This window comes from Vombatus ursinus, unplaced genomic scaffold (genome assembly GCF_900497805.2).
Source record: "Vombatus ursinus unplaced genomic scaffold, bare-nosed wombat genome assembly UNPS02014863.1, whole genome shotgun sequence".
In the NCBI taxonomy this organism is placed as follows: domain Eukaryota; kingdom Metazoa; phylum Chordata; class Mammalia; order Diprotodontia; family Vombatidae; genus Vombatus; species Vombatus ursinus.
This window is the reverse complement of record NW_020954641.1, coordinates 30,317,925-30,339,446: the sequence shown is the minus strand read 5'-3', so window position 1 is coordinate 30,339,446 and position 21,522 is coordinate 30,317,925. Positions and strand designations below refer to the sequence as shown.

The 21,522-nt window shown below is 35.9% G+C and overlaps 1 protein-coding gene across 3 annotated transcripts in view; it reads left to right on the top strand.

Annotated features, from left to right (window-relative positions):
• G3BP1 (G3BP stress granule assembly factor 1) overlaps nucleotides 1-21,080 on the top strand; it is a 29,673-nt gene extending 8,593 nt beyond the window's left edge. Inside the window, exons 2-13 of one of the 3 annotated variants that reach the window (XM_027841799.1) lie at nucleotides 6,197-6,267; nucleotides 9,659-9,772; nucleotides 10,201-10,282; nucleotides 11,200-11,373; nucleotides 13,331-13,421; nucleotides 14,465-14,558; nucleotides 15,784-15,985; nucleotides 17,722-17,823; nucleotides 18,002-18,113; nucleotides 18,317-18,445; nucleotides 18,526-18,656; nucleotides 20,276-21,080. In XM_027841799.1, the coding sequence (XP_027697600.1) occupies nucleotides 9,678-9,772; nucleotides 10,201-10,282; nucleotides 11,200-11,373; nucleotides 13,331-13,421; nucleotides 14,465-14,558; nucleotides 15,784-15,985; nucleotides 17,722-17,823; nucleotides 18,002-18,113; nucleotides 18,317-18,445; nucleotides 18,526-18,656; nucleotides 20,276-20,482 (1,419 nt within the window). In that variant the 5' untranslated portion in view covers nucleotides 6,197-6,267; nucleotides 9,659-9,677 and the 3' untranslated portion in view covers nucleotides 20,483-21,080. The remainder of the gene's footprint in view (nucleotides 1-6,196; nucleotides 6,268-9,658; nucleotides 9,773-10,200; nucleotides 10,283-11,199; nucleotides 11,374-13,330; nucleotides 13,422-14,464; nucleotides 14,559-15,783; nucleotides 15,986-17,721; nucleotides 17,824-18,001; nucleotides 18,114-18,316; nucleotides 18,446-18,525; nucleotides 18,657-20,275) is intronic. The other 2 variants (XM_027841800.1, XM_027841798.1) reach the window with 2 other exon arrangements.
• Nucleotides 21,081-21,522: the final 442 nt, after the last annotated feature.

The window sequence follows — 21,522 nt, the reverse complement described above, 5'->3', positions numbered from 1 at the left end:
ATGAGCTCAAAATAACACAAATTGTTAATATCAGAGCTGGAATAATAACCTCAGGCCTTCTTACTGGAAGTTCTATGTTCTTTTGTGCTACAGTACATAACCTAGTAGGTTAACTAGAACAGTAATAGATTTGTTAGTTTCTACTATTATGGTATATATCTGGAATATTGTTCTTAAACCTAGTGAGTTTTACTCTGAGTCTCAAATGTGTTGGGAAATTTTACTCAGAATCTGGGTTTATAATGTTATTTATAGAAATGGTTGACTTGAGAAGTGGGAAGAGGGTAATAGTGAATAATGATTAGGTTGCCAAGTTTTTGTAATCCTGTTTGCCTTTAAGGCACTTAAATTTTCCTTATTTTTATTAATGCTTTGTTTTCATATCACATTTGTTTCTGAATATATCCCTCTCTTCCTCTGCCCAATGAGCTACTTTTTATAAACAAAGGTTAAAAAAAAAAAAGTTTAGTAAGGCTAAACAATGCATTAGCCTATCTGACAAAATAAGTGGTATTCTACATCCATAGTCTACTTCAGCAGTGAAGAGGAGGTGAATTTTCTCCAAATTTTTTCTTTTTAAAGCATGTTGACAGCAAAGTAGGTTGATTTTTCTCTTTTACATGACTGACGTTTCAGTAGGTAACCTCTCCCTACATTTCTCTGTGAATGCTTTTGTAACAGAGTTAAGCAAAACCATCACTGTGTGACCATGTGTGCAACTGTATTGCACTGTATCTGCTGAAAGGAGGGAAGTTAAGTGTCTTTTAATGGGGGAAAGTTGCATTTCATGGGTCTACAAGAGTGATTTCTCTTGGGAGAAGGGAAGGCTTTCTATCATTTGGAATCCTTTTTAAAAATGTAGGAGCTAATTTCAGGGCAGTTATGGTTGTATAAACTGAATATCCAACATGTAAATAAGTTAAACTGAAGATAGTATAAAAGTAGTGAAAAAAAGCTTTGGGACTAAGTTTTCTTTTTTTTTTTTTAATAGAGGAACTGTTTTTACAGATCATCAAAAAAAAAAGCAAACTCTTTTACTATTTAACTTAATTACTTATTAATACTGAGTTCACAACCACAACTGCCCTGAATTTAGGTACTAAATTTAGGTGTTTTACAGTATTCCAAATGACTTGAAGCACAGGGTAATGGTGGGATAAGACATATATCAGTTTCATTTACAAAAGTTAGGACATAGGTGTATGTAAAAATTTTTTCTGACTTTGAAATAAAATAAAATTTCCATAATCTACTTAGTCTTTCCTACCAATTTTAAATTTGGATCCCCAAGTTCTTGAAATATACATTCTATCTTTTGGCTTTTGTTAATCTATGACATTGGCAGGTAATGCCTTATTTAGGTACCTTCTTGTTCTTAAGTGACTTTTTTTTTTTTTTGGTTAGGCAGTTGGGGTTAAGTGACTTTCCTAGAGTCACACAGCTAGTAAGTGTTAGGTGTCTGAGGCCAGATTTGAACTCAGATCCTCCTAACTCCAGGGCCGGTGCTCTATCCACTGTGCCACTTAGCTGCCCCAAGTGACTTTTCTAAATGAGAGATTTTCTATTTTTATGGCTTATAATGGGGCAATTTGTACTCCTTAGCTTGACTTTAAACTTGACCATTGTGTAAGGGAAGCCTGTGTAAAGGTAGTAATTAATGCTTGAAACCTATGAATTAGTTGTCCTCTGGGCTAATTTATTTAGGTACCCTGTGGAATTTTTCCATATTTAAAGGCCTCCAGATTAGAGCCACTTTTAGTTTTCTTTACCATTGGTACAGTAACATTTCAACTGAGTTCAGAAGTCATCTGACTAAGGTAATGATTGAATAAGAGTCTCTGGTGAAAGTTGGTTGGGATTTGTTCTTTGATTTATCTTTGCACTGTTGGAAATCCATGTTGAAAATGGTGCCTCTCAAAGTTTATTTGCCCTCTTTGATAGTACTAAAATTAGATGGCCTTGTTAAAACTAATCTGTCTACTTTTAATTAGCTCTTAGATTAAGACAGTTCACTTAGAATTAGTGTAATGTACCTTTTGCAATAGTGGTTTTAATTGTCTTGTAGAATTAGGAAATTGGTTAGTATTTATTTTGCAAAGAAGGATGCATATATTTTTTTCTAAATTCTTTGTGGGTGGTGCAGTGGATAGAGTGCTGGGCTCACACTGTCTTCTGAGTTCAAATCTGGCCTCAGACACTTACTAGCTGTGTGACCCTGGGCAAATCACTTAACTCTGCCTCAGTTTCCTAGAAATGGCAAACCACTCGAGTATCTTTGACAAGAAAACCCCAAATGGACACACGAAGAGTTGGACAAGACAGTTTCTGAATTTAGAGTTTTATGGTTTACTTGGTTTGTGACAGGCAGCATAGTACTGTGGAAAGAGTGGTAGTTTTGGAATTTAGAGGATCAGGATTCACATTACATCTCTTCTACCTATACCACCTTTGTGCCTGGGCAAGTTGCTTCACCTCTCTGGGACTTAGTTTCCTTACCTATAAAATGAGAGTGGCTTGGGCTTGATGACATCTAAGGTCACTCTCATTATAAACTTATGAACCATGATGATTGGCATTGTTTCATTTCTAGACAACAAAATACTGGAAAATTAAGCATTTAGAATAGTTTTAATCACAGGCTTTAGTGCCTTTTTTTTTTTTCAGTCAACCCAACAAAGTAACTGATTTTTTTTCCCCACTCTCCAACTCCCATTTTATTTTGTTACTTTGACCTTAATAAGCCTTAGTAATTTTCCTTATAGTTCTTTCAAAGTTTTTTTTACCTCTGTGTGTCAGAGGTAAGAGGATGATCACAAATAGAATCTGATTTCGAATTCATCTTTTGGAGAAAGCTTATAAAAGAACTTTTTTTGGACTGTACATGTGTCTCTGGGCCAAGTTTCCATCCTTCACGAAGATAAGTTCAAAAAGTTGGGAAGGGAGGGAGGTAATGGCTTAGCTACTTGAAACTAAAGGTCATTTGCTGTGATTTGGTGTAACTTCAGGCTCCTAAAGTCTTTAACAACAAGGTGTTCTTGTTCGGTTTTGAAAAATTTCCATAGTATGGTAATGCCACAGGAGGGTAGTTTACAGTGAGGTGGAATAATATGAAGTTCCATAAAACATTTCTGGAGACCAAGTGAAGTTTTTAATGTGTTATGAAAGACTGAAGTCTTTTTTTCATTTTTTAAATTTTTAAAAAATTTTTTGAAAGACTTAAGTCTTAATAGAACATTGCAGTGGTGACATACTTGCAAAATGAATTTTTTTTAAAAATCTGGCCTTCCTAGAAGTTGTGGTATTAAAGATAATAGCTTGAGATTTTCTTCATATTCTGTTAGGTAGAGAGTGTTCTGGAGTATTAAGTGATAGATATTTAGACCAAAAAAAAAACAACTGCCTGACCAGTGACATAGAAAGTGCCACAGAGGTCTTTCCTGGTATCCTGTTTCCCTAATTGTTAGTTTCTCTATATCATCTTTTTCCCCTGTCACTTTAAAACAAATTTATTTTGTATGTATTCTGTTATTTATGAATGTGTTGTATTCCTCTGGTATAAATGTAAACTTCTTGAGGTCTGGAACTGTCTCACTTTTCTATTTGTTTTCCCAGTGCCTTCTGTCAGTATCTGATACATAGTAGATAACTTGATAAACACATTGGTTGATTGAAGGAAGGAATTTAGATGGCAGAGATGAATGTAACCAGAAATTCAAGCAATTTGTGGTGGTGGTATAAGACATATATACAAAGGATTTGATACAAGTGTATTTACAGTCCATATGCAAGACACTTCTTACCATACCTTCCCCCCCCCCCATTCTGAGTTAAGTAAAATCAGTTTTTCTAGAACCTGACCAGAATTTTTTTTCCCATACTTTGGAACTAGTAACTAGGCTGGTTGGGAGAATTGTGGTGTAGTGGGAAAGAACACTGGTTTTAGAGTTAGGAGGGGATTTTAAAATCTGTTTCTTATTACCTTTGGCCTTGGGAAGGTCACTTTACCTCATTGGTTTTGTTAAATTTGTAAAATAAATTTGTATGTGATGTCTAGTTTTTCTCTATAGATTTTATAAGCTGGTAAAACTTTATGGAATCATCTAGGGCGTTTTAGTCAGTTATTTGGTCTGTTCCTATATCTATTGGCACTAGTGAGCCAGGTAGGCTGAACTGTCACTGCTTGATTTGGGGCTGGGAGAGAAGGAGAAAGTCCCAGAGGAAGAAATGATTGTGTTTTAACTCTTAGCCTGGGATACTTGCTTGTGACTGAGATAATTGGAAGGAATTTGGCCCTAATGACATTCACCTTTTCCCTCTAATGCACTCAATTAAATGTATGGCTCAAGCCCTCAGCCAGTTTTCACTGATGAAATACAGAATAGTTTAATATTTTACCTTCTGCTTCCCTTCCAGCTGTCTTTCCTCTCTTTATCATCTCACTGATTGCTTTCAAGTAAACTGAATTGGCACCGATTTAGTTGGCCATTTGGATTTTAATTCATGCATATTAAAAAAATACTTAAAATACTATTTACAAGAATGTCAGTTTTAAAAGTAGCTACAGTATGTCACCTATTAGGGAAGGAGTACAGCAAAGGGAGTAAACAGGGGAGTGGGTCTCAGTTTCAGGAAAGGGTAGGAGAAAATTGTCATGGCAGTTTCACTAACTACCTTGTTCCTCTGTCTTAGATGGTAGTTGGCCCGCTGGAATTCTGTCCCCATCTTCCTAAGGCTTGCCCCTCTGCTGATAGTTATCAACTCAATTGTGGATGAATTCCATAGGAAGACTCCAGCTGTGATGCTCTGTTCTCTCTAACCTCAACATTCTCCTTGTCCTGCCAATGTCAAAGTTTCCCATCCTTTCTGTCTTCTTTACTTGGCTTGGCTTTCAGCCTTTGTTGCCTACAAACTCTTCCCAAGGTCAGGGTCAAAGACCGTATGGGTAGTTTGCCCTCAGGTAAAGTCTAAAATAACCCTAAACACTGGGAAAGGGAAAGACTGTTCATCATCATCCCCTCACCTTCACCCCTTAACCCTTACTACTACCCCATCCCCATGCTTTTGTGTCCAAGCCTTTTGGCAGAGCTCTAAAAAAGAGGGTTTGCATATGCAATCTACATTCTTAGTGTTTAATGAGAGATGTCTTGGTGTGGTGAATAGACAGCTGGCTTTGGAGCAGGGAATGTCCTGATTTCAAGTCCTGTCTCTGACACAAGGCTCTGTAATTCTGGGCAAGTCATTTAACCTCTCAGTGCCCTAGGCAACTCTGAGATTAAGTTGTAGAGCAGGTGTCCATATACATTGGTAAAGAGAGTGTAAGAGGAGTTTCTCATTCCAGTCACAGGTCTGGTCCAAACAAAAGTCTCTACTTAAAGGATCTGTGAATTCTTTTGAGCGCTTTTCTTACACAATTCGTTTTGAAACTTTCTCTAGCCAATAAATACATTTCCCTGTATCCAGCTTGGTGATGTGTGATAGGCAGCTCTGTACTTAGCTAGTCTTCTGATAATATATATAGAACCTTTCTAGTTTTGTAGCACCTAAAAGAACCTGAGATCTACTGGATAGCCTAGGACAGGGGTGGGGAACCTTGGGCCTCAAAGCCCTCAATTGTTGCCTTTTGACTGAATCCAAACTTCACAGAACAAATCCCCTTAATAAAAGGATTTGTTCTGTAAAATTTGGACTCAGTCAGATGGCTGCACCCAAGGACCAAGAAGGCCACATATGGCCTTGAGGCCGCAGGTTCTCCACTCCTGGCCTAGAATCACCTCCACACATACGGCAAGGCAAGTGAATAGGACTTTAGGGGAGGGTATTTATTTGCCTTTTTAAATTAAATTTTCCTTTTCATTATGAACTCAATAAAAAAGATTAAATGTGACATTATTCGCCTTGCTTATTTATCCCTTTCTGACTGTTCACTGTCTTTTCCATATTTTTAAAATGCTTTAGTTCTTTGATTTTTCTTTTTTTTTTTGCATCACTATTTCTCAATTCCACCCCACGACTACCCCTCCCCCAAGTCATTTCTTGTAACGAGTAAGCATAGTAAAAAAACAAACAACACACACAGAATGTATTTCATTCTACACCTCTAAATTCATCACCTCTGCCTAGAAATGCTTTGATTTATTATCAGTTTTCTGGTGGCATAATTAGTCATTAAATTGATCATAGTTCTTAAATTTTCCAGTTTTCTTTAGGTGGTAGTCCTTTTATAAATTGCTGTCCTGGTTCTGTTCACTTTACTCCGTATCGGTTCGTGTAAGTATACTATACCCATTACTCTGTTCGAATTTTAGTAACTTTTAGTTTTAACCTTTGAATACTTGCTCCACTGGTATTAACTAATTGATAAAACTGGCATGAACTTAAGGAGTTAAATTAAAAAGACCTAGCCATTCCTCTTGCCATATCTGCCATTTTGCATTTTTTGTTGACCAGCATGTAAAGTAGCTACCGAGGAAAGACTTCAGTTGACTTATCTGATGTCTTGTGAATCTTTCTTTTTATTAAACTGCAAGGGAAATGACAAGGATATTTGAAGGAAATCTGATACAAACAAGAAATTATAGCAGAAATACTTTATTGAAAAAAAAAGAGTTGGTTTTACATGGTTATTGCCTATTTTGGGCACAAACTGATGGAGCATCTGTTTGCTAGAATTAAAAATGCTAATCAGTTTGGTAAATTTGAGTCTTGGTTTGCTTAATATTTTACTTGCACTATCAAACATTTACATAACTGCAATTTGGTAACTTGATGGATGGACTACATTGATTTTCTTCCAAGCTGCAGGATTATAACAGATGGTAGAAAATTCCACAAAGCAGGTGAAAATTAGTTTAGCATAACTATGTCTACGTTTAGCGATGTAGCTTTAAAAAGATACCTGGATTGAGGGGTAATTAATTTAGTTCACAGGTTTATGTTGCCTTTATTTGGATTGGTTACTTAGATAATCATGAGAATGGGTATGATATTAACAAGGAAAAGGATGGAAGTTTGCAGATATTTTTATTTCATTTAATCTTTTAAACTTACTTGACAGGAGGTTGGATGTGAAAGATGCTTTTATGGAGGCACTAGGGCATAGTTGAAAGTGTTGTAACTGGAGGCAGGACCTGGGTTCAAATTCTAGCTTTGTCACTTAATGACCTTGGTCAAGTTACTTATTCTCTTTGAGTCTCAGTTCTTAGTAAAATGAGGTTGGATGAAATGTTCTGATGTCCCCTAGAACTTTAAATTTATTAGCCTGTGGTCCTGAAGGAACCCTAAAATAAAGCTATTCTATAATGGCAATTAGCCACTGAATACAATGTTCATTCAAGGTGTCAGTCGTATAAAGATGAAGCTTGTAAAGTTACAGTCAGTTATTGACTAGGAAGTGAGCAGATGGTGCTGGCACATAAACAGCAGATACATCTAGAGAGAAGATGGGAGTCCACTTAATGTGCTGTGTATAGCCTACCACCCAGAGTCTGTCTCAAATATTAAGACATTTTTAACCATATTTTGGTATTGCAGGTAAGAATAGGAAGCAATCCTTGATTTAACGTTTTGCTTCTTTTTAGAATTAAATATATCTTCCTTCACATAGATTTAAATATACTTCTGATGAATATCAAAAGAACTTGGGTAGTGAGATCTTGGTATGCTTTTAGTTTGAATTAAGTTCTCTTGTGAGTATTTATTTTATACTTTCAAATTAAATTTTTTTAGCATTGTAAACCACCTAGGCTTTTTCTGGTAAGAAAGTCAGGAATGGATCAGCTATCTCAATGCATTTTCTAAACTGGTTGAAAAATCAACTGAGTTAAGGCTTTTAAGGCCAAAGTTTTTCATCTAGGGGAATATAACTATTTAATATAAATCCAATTTTCTCTTCTCCCTATACTTATGTATTTGCCACAATTATGGCATTTCAGCCCCATATATCTTATGGTCTATAAAACTTTTTGATAATCTTTACATCACCTCACTTCCCACTGTTTTCTTTCCATTTAAAAAATCATCCTGTATAAAAAGGAGGAAGATAAAGCAGTTCAGCAGAACTGAATATATCAATCAAGTCCAATAGTAATAATGTAGTGTTCCATGTTGAGTTACTTAACTCCACAAAAAATGGAAGGGAAAGTACTTACCATAACTCCTAGCCTTTAATAAGGCAGAACCAAAGGAATTAGTAAATAACAGGGAAAAAAAGATGGTTTGCTTTTTCCTCTTATATAGACCTGTCTGAAATTCTGAATCTTTTTGGTCCTTCCTTTTCCCTATCCCTGTTAGTATGTATTTAGCTGTGGTTTTGCTTATTTCACTGTTACCTCATACTGACATTTCCATATTTCCTTTTAGGTTTCAGTATTTACTGGTTTTTTAATTAGCCCCCACAGCATTTTCTTAATTGGATATACCATAATTTAGCCATTCTCCAATTTTTGGACGTACTGTTTCCATTTTGGGGTGTTACAAATGAATTAGCCCTGAATATTTGTAGAGAGGTTTTTTCCTCCCCGTGATATGTGTATGTGTGTGTGTGGGGGGGGAATTTGGTGGGGATAGAATCTTAGCAGGAATTGCTGAGTCAAAAAGTATGACCAGTTTTGTGAGTAATTGATGATTCTCTTTAGAATATTTATACTAGTCTATACTGGACTTGCTCTTTAGGTGAGCCTCCACTTCAGTTCTGCAGGAATTGTATTATAGACTGTATTATTTTATGACTTAGAATTTTTATTTATAAATTCCATTGTAAATACATTTAATTCTATATTTGAAAATTGTGATTTTTTTTGGTAAATTTTATAAATATTTTATGTGAATCTGGTCTTGTTCTATTTTTCCTTCATTGATAAATACATGTATATGTAGAATCTCTGAATTAGGAAGGTTGGTTAGTCCAATCTAGCTTTTATTTGATCACTCTCAGTGATAGAAGATTTATTACTTCCTGAAGTAAGCCATTTCATTGTTTTATGACTCCTTATTTAGAAATTTTTCCTTATTCATTTGAATGCTTCTTCCTTGCAATTTTATTTTGGTTATGGTCCTGCTCTTTGAAGCTACACAGGATGTTTGCTTTCTTATGGCAGTCCTTCAGATATTTGAAGGGCTATTTTTCAAGTGTCTTCCCCTTCACCAACCCCACAATACACTGTTGTCTCAAGAATCCCATACAGGATAAAACAGCCCAACACAGTACAATACAAAACACTTCCATGGTACAATAAAAACATTCTTCCTTCCATCCTAGACTTTATAACTGAATCTTCTTATCTCAGTGTGGAACTTAACCTGTAGCTTTAAAATTTATTTTAATTGGTTTCAGTCTCATTCTAGCCTTTGGAATTTTTTTGGAATCCTGTTAATAGTATATTGGCTAATGTCACCACAAAGCTTGTAAGAATTTTTTTTTTCTAAACCCTGAGTTTTTCTTATGGTTGCTGGGTAAATGATTTCAGAGAGAATGAAAAGCCCACTTAGTGCACAGTTGTTCTTTTGAAATGACCTTTAGAGTTAAGTGTGCTCTTCTTTTTTAAGTTGCTTTTACTTTTGATTGAATATAATTATCTGTTTTGTGTTTTAAGTTATTATAAGTATCCCATCTGGATACAGAGTAAATACACATTAGATTTGTCACATTTTTTTTTCCTAGGTTGCAGTTGACCAAAGAGATGGTTATGGAGAAGCCAAGTCCCCTGCTGGTCGGGCGGGAATTTGTGAGACAGTATTATACTTTGCTGAACCAGGCACCAGACATGCTGCATAGGTAGGCATTCCTTTTTGTTAAACTGGACAGTTATAGAATGCAGAATGTTTCCTCTTCATCAGTAGAAGTGTCATGATACAGTAGAAAGAGCCTTTGAATCAGAAACTAGATTGAAATCGATTGTCGCTTATTAGCGTGAATTAGGAGACTTTTGTTTCCTCATCTGTAAAATTAAGGTTATTGATACTTTTACTGATTGTATGGCTGTGGAGGAAAGTGCTTTCTAAATGATAACTAGCCACTGAATGCACTTAAAAAAAGTTCTCAGGTTTGCCCTACTTGAGGACTATATAGGTAAAACAGGCATTGGTTCTTTTAAAGTTCCACTTCTAAGTATAAAGAAAACTTGGGTAATTGAATTAGAAGGCAAGTTTTAAGAATAAAAAGTTAAGCAAGATTTTTGAGGGTCATCAGGTCTTGTTTTACAGGTTTTATGGAAAGAACTCATCTTATGTTCATGGAGGTTTGGATTCCAATGGAAAACCAGCTGATGCTGTCTATGGACAAAAAGTAAGTATTTTGAAACTTTGGTTATTGTAAAATCGAATTACTTCAAAACAAAATTTAAAATTATGAGAAATAACTATTTCTAAATAGACTGACTTTGAACTGACAAAAATTTATTGGCGTGGTTTTAGTCACTTAGCTGTAATTAATTTAAAAGAAGAAAATCTTTAAAGCAAAATAATTACAGGATAATTGTTTTATGCAGATTTTGTAACAGAGACTTAGTTTTTAGTTCTTTTCCGTACCTTTTATGATAATTTGGTAATCCTAGAAATCATGATTATTTTTGGTTCATTCAGTGTTTTTCAAGTACCAGTTATGCAGTGTACTATACGCTCAGTGATAAAGATAATTCTTGCCCTCAACTAACTTAGAAGCAGGTTGGGCTAAGTGGAATTTCTGCAAAAGGATATGATAAATGTGTAAGTAGAAGGAATCAGGTTGGGAAACAAGGACAAGGTGGCATTTTATTTTTTTATTTTTTGTTTTGTACATGTATATTTTTTTGTGAGGCAGTTGGGGTTAAGTGACTTGCCCAGAGTCACACAGCTAATGAGTGTTATGTGTCTGAGGATAGTTTTGAACTCAGGTCCTCCTTACACCAGGGTCAGTGCTCTATGTGTGCCACCTAGCTGCCCCTAAGGTGGCATTTTAGGTAGGTCTTGAAGCTGAGTGGAGACATGGGAGATCAGAGAAAGGAACTATTAATGTAGTGAAATTATTAAGAAAACCTGGGGCTTTTAGCTATAGATAATAGAATTTTCTAGGATAAAAGCAAAAAAAGAAAAGAAAAAGAAAGGTACCCTTGAAACTAAACTACAAACTTACAAAATGAATTAATTCAACTTAATTTGGTCTCTTGTTGAAACTGACTGAATAAATTTAAATTGGGTTAGCTGACTGTTGCCTGGCATCTTTAGGAAATCCATCGGAAAGTGATGTCCCAAAACTTTACGAATTGTCACACTAAGATTCGTCATGTGGATGCTCATGCTACCCTCAATGATGGTGTTGTGGTCCAGGTGATGGGATTGCTGTCCAATAATAACCAAGCATTTAGGAGATTCATGCAGACATTTGTACTTGCACCAGAGGTATGTATTGATGTGAACTGTCATTTTTAATGTGTGACAACCTCAAATCTAAAGAAATAGTGAATTGGTGCATAACTATTGAAAAAGACTTAAAACCACTTAAAACTCACAAGTTGAACTGCTTTTATAATAATCAAATTATTAACTTCTCTTTTGTTTTGTCTGTCTCAGTAGCTATTGTTTTAGTTGTCTAATTTGTAACTCTAGTCTGTTGCTTTGGGTTTTTTCTTGGTGGACAAGAGGTCAATTAAAAAAATTTAGAAATATAAAATCATAGCATAGAGGCATTGAATCCCCTATCTGCAACAAGACATGTAAAATTGAGTATTTCTTGTAAGGGAAACTCATTGTGATACAGCCAGTTTCACTGTTTGGCAGCTTTGATTACAGTAGGAAGTTCTTGACATCATATTGGGCTGGTATGAACTTCATGTAACTTGCTTACCAGTAGTCTTAGTTATGTTCTCTAATTCTTTGACTTGATGGCTCTTCAGTTATGTTTCTTCTGTCACTCGTGGGGATGCATTCTTCCTCCTGTGACCCTCCTCTTACAGAACATGATTTTGAGGGCCTTCCTTACCATTGTGGTTATTCCCTTTTAGATAATATTTCAGTTTGTCAGTGTTCTTACTAAAAGGTGAGACCTAGAATGAATTGAACACAACTCATTGCACTTGGAAAAATTGTTTACATGGTACTGCTTTAAGTCTCAGCTCAGAGAAAGTCTTTAACATTCACATAATTAGAATAATTTCTCCATTTTACTAAACCTCTAGATAAACCAAGTACAAAGTACTGTCCAGGTCATATTTCCCACATCTACTTTAATGAATTCCTTAGAACCTTAGAGTTGAGATGAACAGTTCCTTGACTTAAACCATGTCCAACAACCCCCCCAACCCCAAGGCAGTTAATAAAAAGTAGCCTGGAAAGGAGAAGGACCTTGACTGAGGAGATTAAAAGTAATGTAAAGGGAAGTTCTCTGGGATCTTGGGAGCTTTCAGCCAAAAACCTAAAACTTTTTATGCTTCTTTGCCCAAATTGCTCATTGCTAGGTCCCAGATCAGTCCACCTCAGGGCAAAGTTAACTCAAACTGCCCCAGGACTCCTCCACTTGATTCCTGGCTCACAATACCACTCCCAGCTCTGATCACCAGTAATCTAAGTGGCCAGGGTCACATGTCAGCTTCACAGCACAGTGACTTCTGCCCCCTGTTCCTTTTAGCAAAATTGTGAGGGCTTCATCAAAATAGCAACAAAGGAGAGGCTTGAGCCCTTCTTATTGACCTATTTAACCATCTGGGGCCTTCCCTTGGAGGTATCTGGGTCGTATGTGACCCCATTTGGTTCCTGCCTGTAGCTGATCAGGGCTCTGGTGCTGTTTTGCCCAGTTGCAAACCGGGGTGCCATTGCCTTTTCTCTTTAACTTCTGGCGTTATCAGCTGCTACTTGCAGGCTATATGCCTCGCTCTTGGAGGTGCCAGGACGTCACTGTTTTCCTTATACTGTATTACGACCGATGCTGCATTGCTCCCAGAGCCTCCTACCTTCACAGTCAGCTTTCATTACTTTCCTTATTTAGCCTTTTGTTTTTGGCCTTGTTTGAACTTCTGCCTGAAACTTTATGTTAACTACCCTCATCACTGCTGGGTAGTGTAAACTGAATTTGTTTCTGAGTGCCTGTGTCCATCCATACCCTATTTGTAATTTAAGGGATCTTAAATATAAATTACAGATCTGCAAGGATGTTAACATGTAGTATTCAAGAAGTGTTGATGCATGTGGTTTTTTAAGAAAATACTTTTAGAGCTTTGCTGGTGTTTATAATATTGAGCACAATAGATTTTACACTAAAAAATGGTGTTAAGCTCATTTTAGTCAATCTTCATACTTTAGATGATCAGGTTCTTGAAATGCCAGCTGAGTAAGTGAATATATTTCCCCTCTTGCATTTCAGGGTTCTGTTGCAAACAAATTCTATGTACATAATGACATCTTCCGATACCAAGATGAAGTTTTTGGTGGTTTTGTTACTGAACCCCAAGAAGGTAAAGAAAATACATACTGACTTTTCTTTTTATATGCTGGTTTATTGGTCAGCTATCAGTGTCTCAGGGCTACCACATAGAGGCTAACATTTTTAGTTCATTGACCACTTTTTGAATCTTTGTAATTGTAACTTACCTGAAGAAAAGGTTTTTTTCTATTTAATTTGAATGGGTCAGGATCTACATTTTCTTTTTGTTAACCACCTTGTGCTCGAACCAGCTCATGGGAGCTGATTGTTAAATTTTCAAAGAATTTGCCACTTGGTAATTGGCAAACCTACAACTTCAGGGCTGGGTTTATTGTTTTGTTTGTCCAGATTTAAGAAAGTGATAAAGAAAAATGGTAACAATGCAAATTAAACTTAAAAGTATAAACTGTATATACCATTTCCCTCCCAGAGAGCCAGTTAGTTGTTAGTTAAATATTACCAGCACACTGCTGGCTCCAAATGACAAGACCATCTAATGGATTTCTTACAGTGGTCTTTTTGATGTATGAGTAACTCAGTCCTCCTAGTTGAGGTTTAAGATGATTCTGCCATATACTCCATCTTAATTCATTTTTATTTAGAGGGCAAAGGAGGTAACACAAGCGACTTTATAAATAAGAAAGAATGTAATGAATGCCAGACATTGTACTGTATACTCTCAGCTATACCTTATAAATTCTTTTCACTAGTGAAATTGTAGTTTTCACTGAAGGATGCTTCCACAAAGAGCTAAAGCCTTAAATTGATTATAAAGGATCTGGTAAATAGGGTTGCTTTCTCATGTATTGTGTATCTCTCCAAATTTTTTTTTTTGTTTTGTTTTGGTGAGTCAGGGGTAAGTGACTTGCCTGGAGTCCCACAGCTAGTAAGTGTCTAGTGTCTGAGGCTGGATTTGAACACGGGTTTTCCTGACTCCAGGGCCAGTACTCTTATCTACTGTGCCACTTAGCTGCTGCTCCAAGTGTTTTACCTAATTTTTTTTTTGTTGCAAATTTATACCTCTTGATTGAATAGTTGCATAATTGTTTTAATTAATATTGTTCCCCAATACAGAATCTGAGGAAGAAGTAGAAGAACCAGAGGAAAGACAGCAGACCCCTGAGGTAGTTCCTGATGACTCTGGAAATTTTTATGACCCGACTGTCAGGTAAAGAAACTTTTTTATAACCAAATAGAAACTTGTTTCTATAGTCAATTTCCTTGAGTTTTAGTAGGAATTCGTAAATGAACCTTAGACTCATAGATTCTAGAATCTCAAGAATCTTTTCTAAGAAGGAAAACAGTGCTTTGGAGTGTTTTGAGCTCTGAATGGTAAAATAACCTTGAATTTATATTTTATAAATTGTTAAGAGACAAAGTAGCACAATGAAGACTTGGAGTTGGGAGGAGGTTCATCATTTCCTATCTGTGGGATTGTTGTTCTGTTTCATTTACGTCCAACTCTTTGTGACCCCATTTGGGGTTTTCTTGTAAAGATGCTGAAGTGGTTTACCTTTTCCTTCTCTAGCTCGTTTTATAGATGAGGAACTGTGGCCAAGGTTAAGTGATTTGCCCATGGTCACACAGCTAGCAAGTGGCTGAGGCCAGATTTGAACTCAGGTCCTCTTGACTCCAGGGCTGACACTATGCAGTGCGTCACCTAAGTGCCCCATCTCTGAGATACCTCCTGGCTCTTCATATCAAATATGGAAAAGTCACTTAATCTCTCAAAGGCTCAATTTCCTCATGTGTAAAATGGAGACTCTCTGAACTCTGTACCTCATAGGGTAGTTGGGAGAAGTTCTTTGCAAACCTAAATGTGAATTGTTATTGTTATAAAATAAGTAATACCTTTCAGCGTGTTTTATTTTTGTTTTACACTTAAAAGAATTCACCAAAACTACATCAACCATATGTAAAGATAAAAAGGTTTAGGGGCAGTACTCCCTTAGGTTTTTTAGTCACAGTTATTGAGCATTGTTTTAAATGCTTTGTCTTCCTTGAGCTTGGAATTTAACTGGAAGAGGCAAAGCAGCATGACAAACAACAATAGAACTAAGTATTGTAAGACAGGATTATGCTGAATGAAACATTGTTTTTGATATTTAATTTGATCCAATTTTGAATGGTTATAAAATGCTTTTATGTCTTGTGTGTACTATGAAAGAGAAAGATGACTATTTTTTAGAAAATTAATTTCCAGTTTAAAACAAACCAACAAGCATTTTTAAAAAATCCACCAACCTGTGATTCTTTTTCTCCAGTCTTCTGGAGAATTATTATTTCTTGTTTTTGGTTCATGGCTGGGGTCAAAGCCCTGGAACCAAGACACAGTCAGCTTTACTGTTGGACTCCAGGAAATAGAATGACTTGTTGTTGCTTCATATTACAAGCAATGACCTGGAGGAGCACCTGGAGGAGCCTGTTGCTGAACCAGAGCCAGAGCCAGAACCAGAGCCTGAGCAAGAAGCTGAACCTGAAATTCATGAAGAAAAGTCTGAGCCAGCTTTGGAAGAGCCTGTTTCTGAGGAGACTCAAAAGAGCTCCTCTCCTGTACCCGTGGATTCTGCTCCAGCAGTACAGGAGGACTTGAGGGTAAGGAAGATTAATAATTACTTCTATCTGGCAACACCAATTCTTAATGATCCAGTAATTTGTATAGTATATGTGTAGAAGGTTTTAGTGAAAGTTGCATGTTAAATTCTCAGTCTTGCTTATCTGATAACAAAATTCAAGATGCTTAACTTTCCTTTTTTAAAATAAATTTTGTCTTTTTTAAAATCTCACTAAAATCCTCTGTATTCTTTCCACTATTCCTTTTCAGAAAGTCATCCCACATAACAAATGTTTTTAAAACACAAATAATAAAAGGAGAAAAAAGAATAACTGATCAACTCATTGAAAAAGTCTAAAAAATGTAATTTATTACTACTGGGGACCTCTCCAATTTCTACAAAAGAACGGAATGGGATGTCTTCTCATATCTCTTCTTTGGAGCTATGCTTGCTTGTTCTTTGTAAATTTGCAACATTCACTTTTATGATTCTCTTTTTTTTTTACATTGTCATTGTATATATTGTTTTCTTGGCTCTGCTTAATTCTCTGTGTATCAGTTCATGTAAATCCTTCCATGCTTTTCTGTATTCATCATATTGGTCATTTTTTAACTGCACAATGATAATCCATTATATTCATGTACCACAGTTTATTTAGCCATTTCTCAATTGATGGGCATTTGCTTTGTTTTTAATTCTTTACTATTACCAAAAAGTGCTGCTATAAGTATTTTGATCTATGTTTGGACTTGTTAACAATGGCCTTCATGGAGTATAAGACTGATATTGAAATCTCAGGGCTTAAAGGGTATGGACGTTTTATTTTATTTGCATAATTCCAAATTGCTTTCGAAAATGTTGTACTGATTGACAGCTCCACCATCAATGCACTAATTGTGCCTGTCTTTGTACAGCTCCCATAAGATTGACTATTCCAAATTTTATCATTTTTGCCACTTTTCAAGATGTGAGTAATAAGCTCTGAACACTATATGCATAGTGTATGAAAATTCATCTTCATGAGTATTTAAAAAATTTTTTGAGTTCACCATAGCCTTATAACCCGTACATCCTTCACCCCTTCCTTTTAACTTGATTTGATGGATTGTCACTGTATTCTTGACTATTAATAGTCTCCATGTCCTCCTGCATTTTGCTTGTTCAGTACTCAATACCCATAGCTGTTCTACTTAGCCCTTTATATCAACCTATTAAAAATCAACCCCTTGATTCTTTTCCTTTGCCAGAGGAACATATTTATCACCTCCCCTCCTCCCTCTTTTTCTGCTTCCCCCTACACATAAGTGGCACATTATTTCATCTGTAGTCATGTTCTGTTGAATGTCTTGTCCTTATTTTTCCCCCTGACTCCTGTCTCCTCCTCCTGCCTTCCCTTTTGTATTTTGACAAGCTCAAGGTATCTTGAGCTGATTTATCTTGAGTTCTAGAATGAATCCTTTTTCCTGGGGAGAAGTATTCTATATTATGCCTTGTTACCTTTAATGAAACAATAATTCTGTCCTAAAGCAGATAACATTGTGGTCACTCTCCTTTTAAAGATTGCTTAGGTAGTATTATCTATGTTTGGGACTCTATCCAGGCTTTAAGGCAAACCTTAAGGCTGAAAAACACTCTTGAAAGTGGAGTGGGTGAGTATGTAAACTTGTTGCATTGAGATTATCTGCAAGGATGGTCTCTGCTTCTAAGAAACAAAAACCTATTATATAAAGTTGTATGTTATGGCTGATCTTTCTTTGTTTACATTATTTCTTTTAGACATTTTCCTGGGCTTCTGTGACCAGTAAGAACCTTCCACCTAGTGGAGCTGTTCCAGTGTCTGGGATACCACCTCATGTTGTTAAAGTACCAGCTTCACAGGTGAGGTTCTAATATGAAAGTTGGATGGACCTACTCTTGATTTGGCTTTAGAAGCATTCTTTTTGTTGGTTCTCTAGGACAGAGGAAAAAAAATGGTCCACAGATTGTCACAGATAATTTAGATCTAACGTGGTGAGATTTGATTATTTACATACAAATTAAATTGTTTTTAATCCAGGCTCGCCCAGAATCAAAACCAGAATCTCAGACACCACCACAGAGGCCCCAGAGGGACCAGAGAGTGAGGGAACAACGAACTAATATCCCACCTCAAAGGGGACCCAGGCCAAGTAAGACTTTCGAAAGTGTGCTTTGTCTTAAAGGTTTTGATTTTTGTGTTTCAGACTAGATGATAAGGAGTCTTTTTTTCTCTAATTGTTAGTAATAGTTGGCTGGAACCTTTATTGATATGTGATATATGGGCCATTGAAATCAGTACAAACTTTTATTGATTTTTTTTTTAATGACTTGAAGCATTTTGTTTCTTTTCAAGTTCGTGAAGGTGGTGAACAGGGTGATATGGATACAAGGAGAATTGTGAGATATCCAGACAGTCATCAGCTTTTTGTTGGAAATCTTCCACATGATGTGGACAAAGCAGAACTAAAAGATTTCTTCCAAAGTAGGTTACTGAATTGTTGAAACTTGGGTTGAAAGTGTAAGTTCTTTTGGCATAACAACAGGCCTAACAAATGACCAAAGGTTTCTGTGTTTCGTTCAAAGGTTACGGGAATGTTGTGGAACTTCGAATTAATAGTGGTGGGAAGCTACCCAATTTTGGTTTTGTGGTGTTTGATGACCCAGAGCCAGTTCAGAAGATCCTTGGCAGCAGGGTAAGAATATTTTCCATACATATATTATTGTATTTCTAAGTAATTGTGGCATATTGGTAGTGAAAGTTTGTATGTTTTAAAATATTTCATGGCTCTTATTTTATGAGAATATTAATTTTTCTTGTTAGAATTGACCAAGTGATTGCTGAATTCCATTTTGGTCTCTTTAATACTTTTTTTTATATGAAAAAAGTATTAAAATGTTAAAAAGTGCATAAAACTACATAAAGCACCTCTACCCTGTTTTGCAAACAGCGACTGTATATGCATAGCGGCTTTATAGCTAAAACTCAAGATGTTCAAAAATACTACCATTCATTCCAAAATCTTGTCCTGTTGCCAAGCATAGTTTTGTGTACAAACAAATAATTGTAATAGATATAATGTGGAAATAATCATTGTTTGAATAAATTACTTGAGACTGATTAACACACCCATTTTTTGTGTAGAGATGAGTTCCTTACAGAAAAACTTCTATACAGCAACCCAGCACTTCTATTAGGAAGATTAATTTGGTGTCAGAAGAGAATACTTACTTATGTGACTAGGGTGGTACATTGTTTTGTCTTTTGTGTTTATATACACAAAATTTTGTAGAAAAACTACCATCTACAAAACATTGTTTTTGCAGAAGATTATATTGTGTATTTTTTTACTAATAGTTTAAGCAACCAGTAGAAAAATGATGCAAAATTTGAAGCTAATCCAAAATTTGGTATTCTTACACACTTTTTAAATTAATTAATCTATTCTTTTCTAAGCTCAACGTAGTGTTTGTTCTTTGTGTTTTGCCCATATTACCTTCTGCTGGATTGTAAGGGCCTGGCAGTAGAGCAGTAGTGTGTTATTATCTGGTATCCGGCAAAATGCTTTGTCCACACAGCAGGCACTTGATAAATGGTTTCTGAAAGAGTAATGAAATCCTGGAATTGGGAGGGACCTTAAAGATGACATAAGCCTGAATCTCCCCTAGAAAGATCTTTGGCAAATAATCATCTAGCTTCTGCTTGAAAACCTTGTGTCAAAGCATGGTACCCCTCAAGATAACCCATTCATTTGTTGGTTAACTTTTAAGTATTAGGAATTTCTTTATGTGTCCCTTCCTCTTCAGTCTCTCAGTTTTATTTATTAAATGACTGAATGAATCAGGCCTATTTTAACTTTTCTTTTCCCATTTGTATGTTAAAACAAATTAAGCAATAGCCTTTCGGAAGCTTACCTTTTCTCATCTTTAAGAACTCAGTGTTTCTTCTATTATTATATCACTCTGAACTCTTAATAGACTTTATAGTTTACCTACCTTTTGTGGCAGCTTGGGTTGGGGGGAATGGACCACATATGTATCCTGAGGCCATTTTTTTGCAATTGTGTTAAGGTGTAAAGGCTTTATAAGGTTAGCCTAGAAATTGAACCAAAGTACTTTGAAAATCACAGTGTTATATAAATGTCAAATGTCATTGTTTTTAGCCCACTTGCTTTTGCTTTTATGTTCTGAATTCCTAACAGCCAGCTCGTAAGTGAATTTTTAGAACAAGCATGTTGCATTTTTGTCTAACTTACACATTCAATATTTGGTAGCATTCAGGAACAGTAATTTTAGAAATCTTTAACTTTTACAGCCCATCATGTTTAGAGGTGAGGTGCGTTTGAATGTTGAGGAGAAGAAGACACGAGCTGCCAGAGAAGGTGATCGTCGAGATAACAGACCACGTGGACCAGGAGGCCCACGCAGTGGGCTAGGTGGCGGAATAAGAGGGCCTCCCCGTGGAGGAATGTCTCAGAAAACAGGATTTGGAGCTGGAAGGGGGATTGGTCAACGTCAATGAATTCGGCACACAGATCTTCACATGATGGCACAAACCTTTGCTCCTGCAGCGTTGTGAATTTCAGCCTTGGGTATCTTGGAATGTGACCCTAGCCTGTTATATAGACTGCCTACGTTTGATACAATTTCAGGCCCTTTTTTGTTTGTGTTAATGGTTTTTTTGTGTGTGCTGTTTCATCCCCCACTGCCCCCCTGAGTCCTTTCCCCCAATTCCAGTTTTGTGGAACAATATTTTAGGAAAAGTTGATTTTTAAAGAAGAAAAAAACTGAAATTCCTTGCTCACCTCAAATACACGGACTAGATTTTTTTCTTTTTTTCTTTTCTTTTTTTTCTTTTTACAACAGCGGTTTTATCCCAAAGGACTATATCTTTTGCTTATAACTGAGATTGGAATAATTTTCTTTTTCCTTTTCCACGTGTTCCAAGAATTGGTCAGAAACCCAGGATTTGGCAAGCATTTTGAGGGCAGGAAAAACCCCAGTTTTTCATTGAGGGCCATGACTACTCTCTGGTTTGGAATTGTTGCCACTGGAAAAATTGACAGTCACACTTTTCTCTGTGGCATGGTTAAAAAACGGAATAAAGGGTATTCATAGAACTTTTTTTTTTTTTTTTGCTTTTGATACGTGATCACACAAAAATGAATTCTAAACTACTGTTTTTACCACTTGGAATTTTGGATTGTGGGATAGGTTTTAAATGTGTAGAATTCAATTCTTCAAAACGCTTTTCCTGAATTTGTGGAAAAAATTTTTTATTGAAGTCGGGAGTTTTTTTTCATGTTTTAGTTTGTATTTGTAAAAAAACAAAACAAAACAAAAAAACAGCAAAATTGTTGTGCCTTCTATTTATCTCTCATTCCAGTCTTGGCAAATTGTTTTAAAATAAATAAAAAATAAAAACATCTAGATTTGCTTTATCAGGTTCAGAGTATGTGGGAATTTTTCCCTGAAATGTTTGTTAGATTCTTTTCATCTCAAGTATTATCAAATTATATTATTTTATCAAGTGTTCATACTTAACTACCTGGTTCCTAAAGA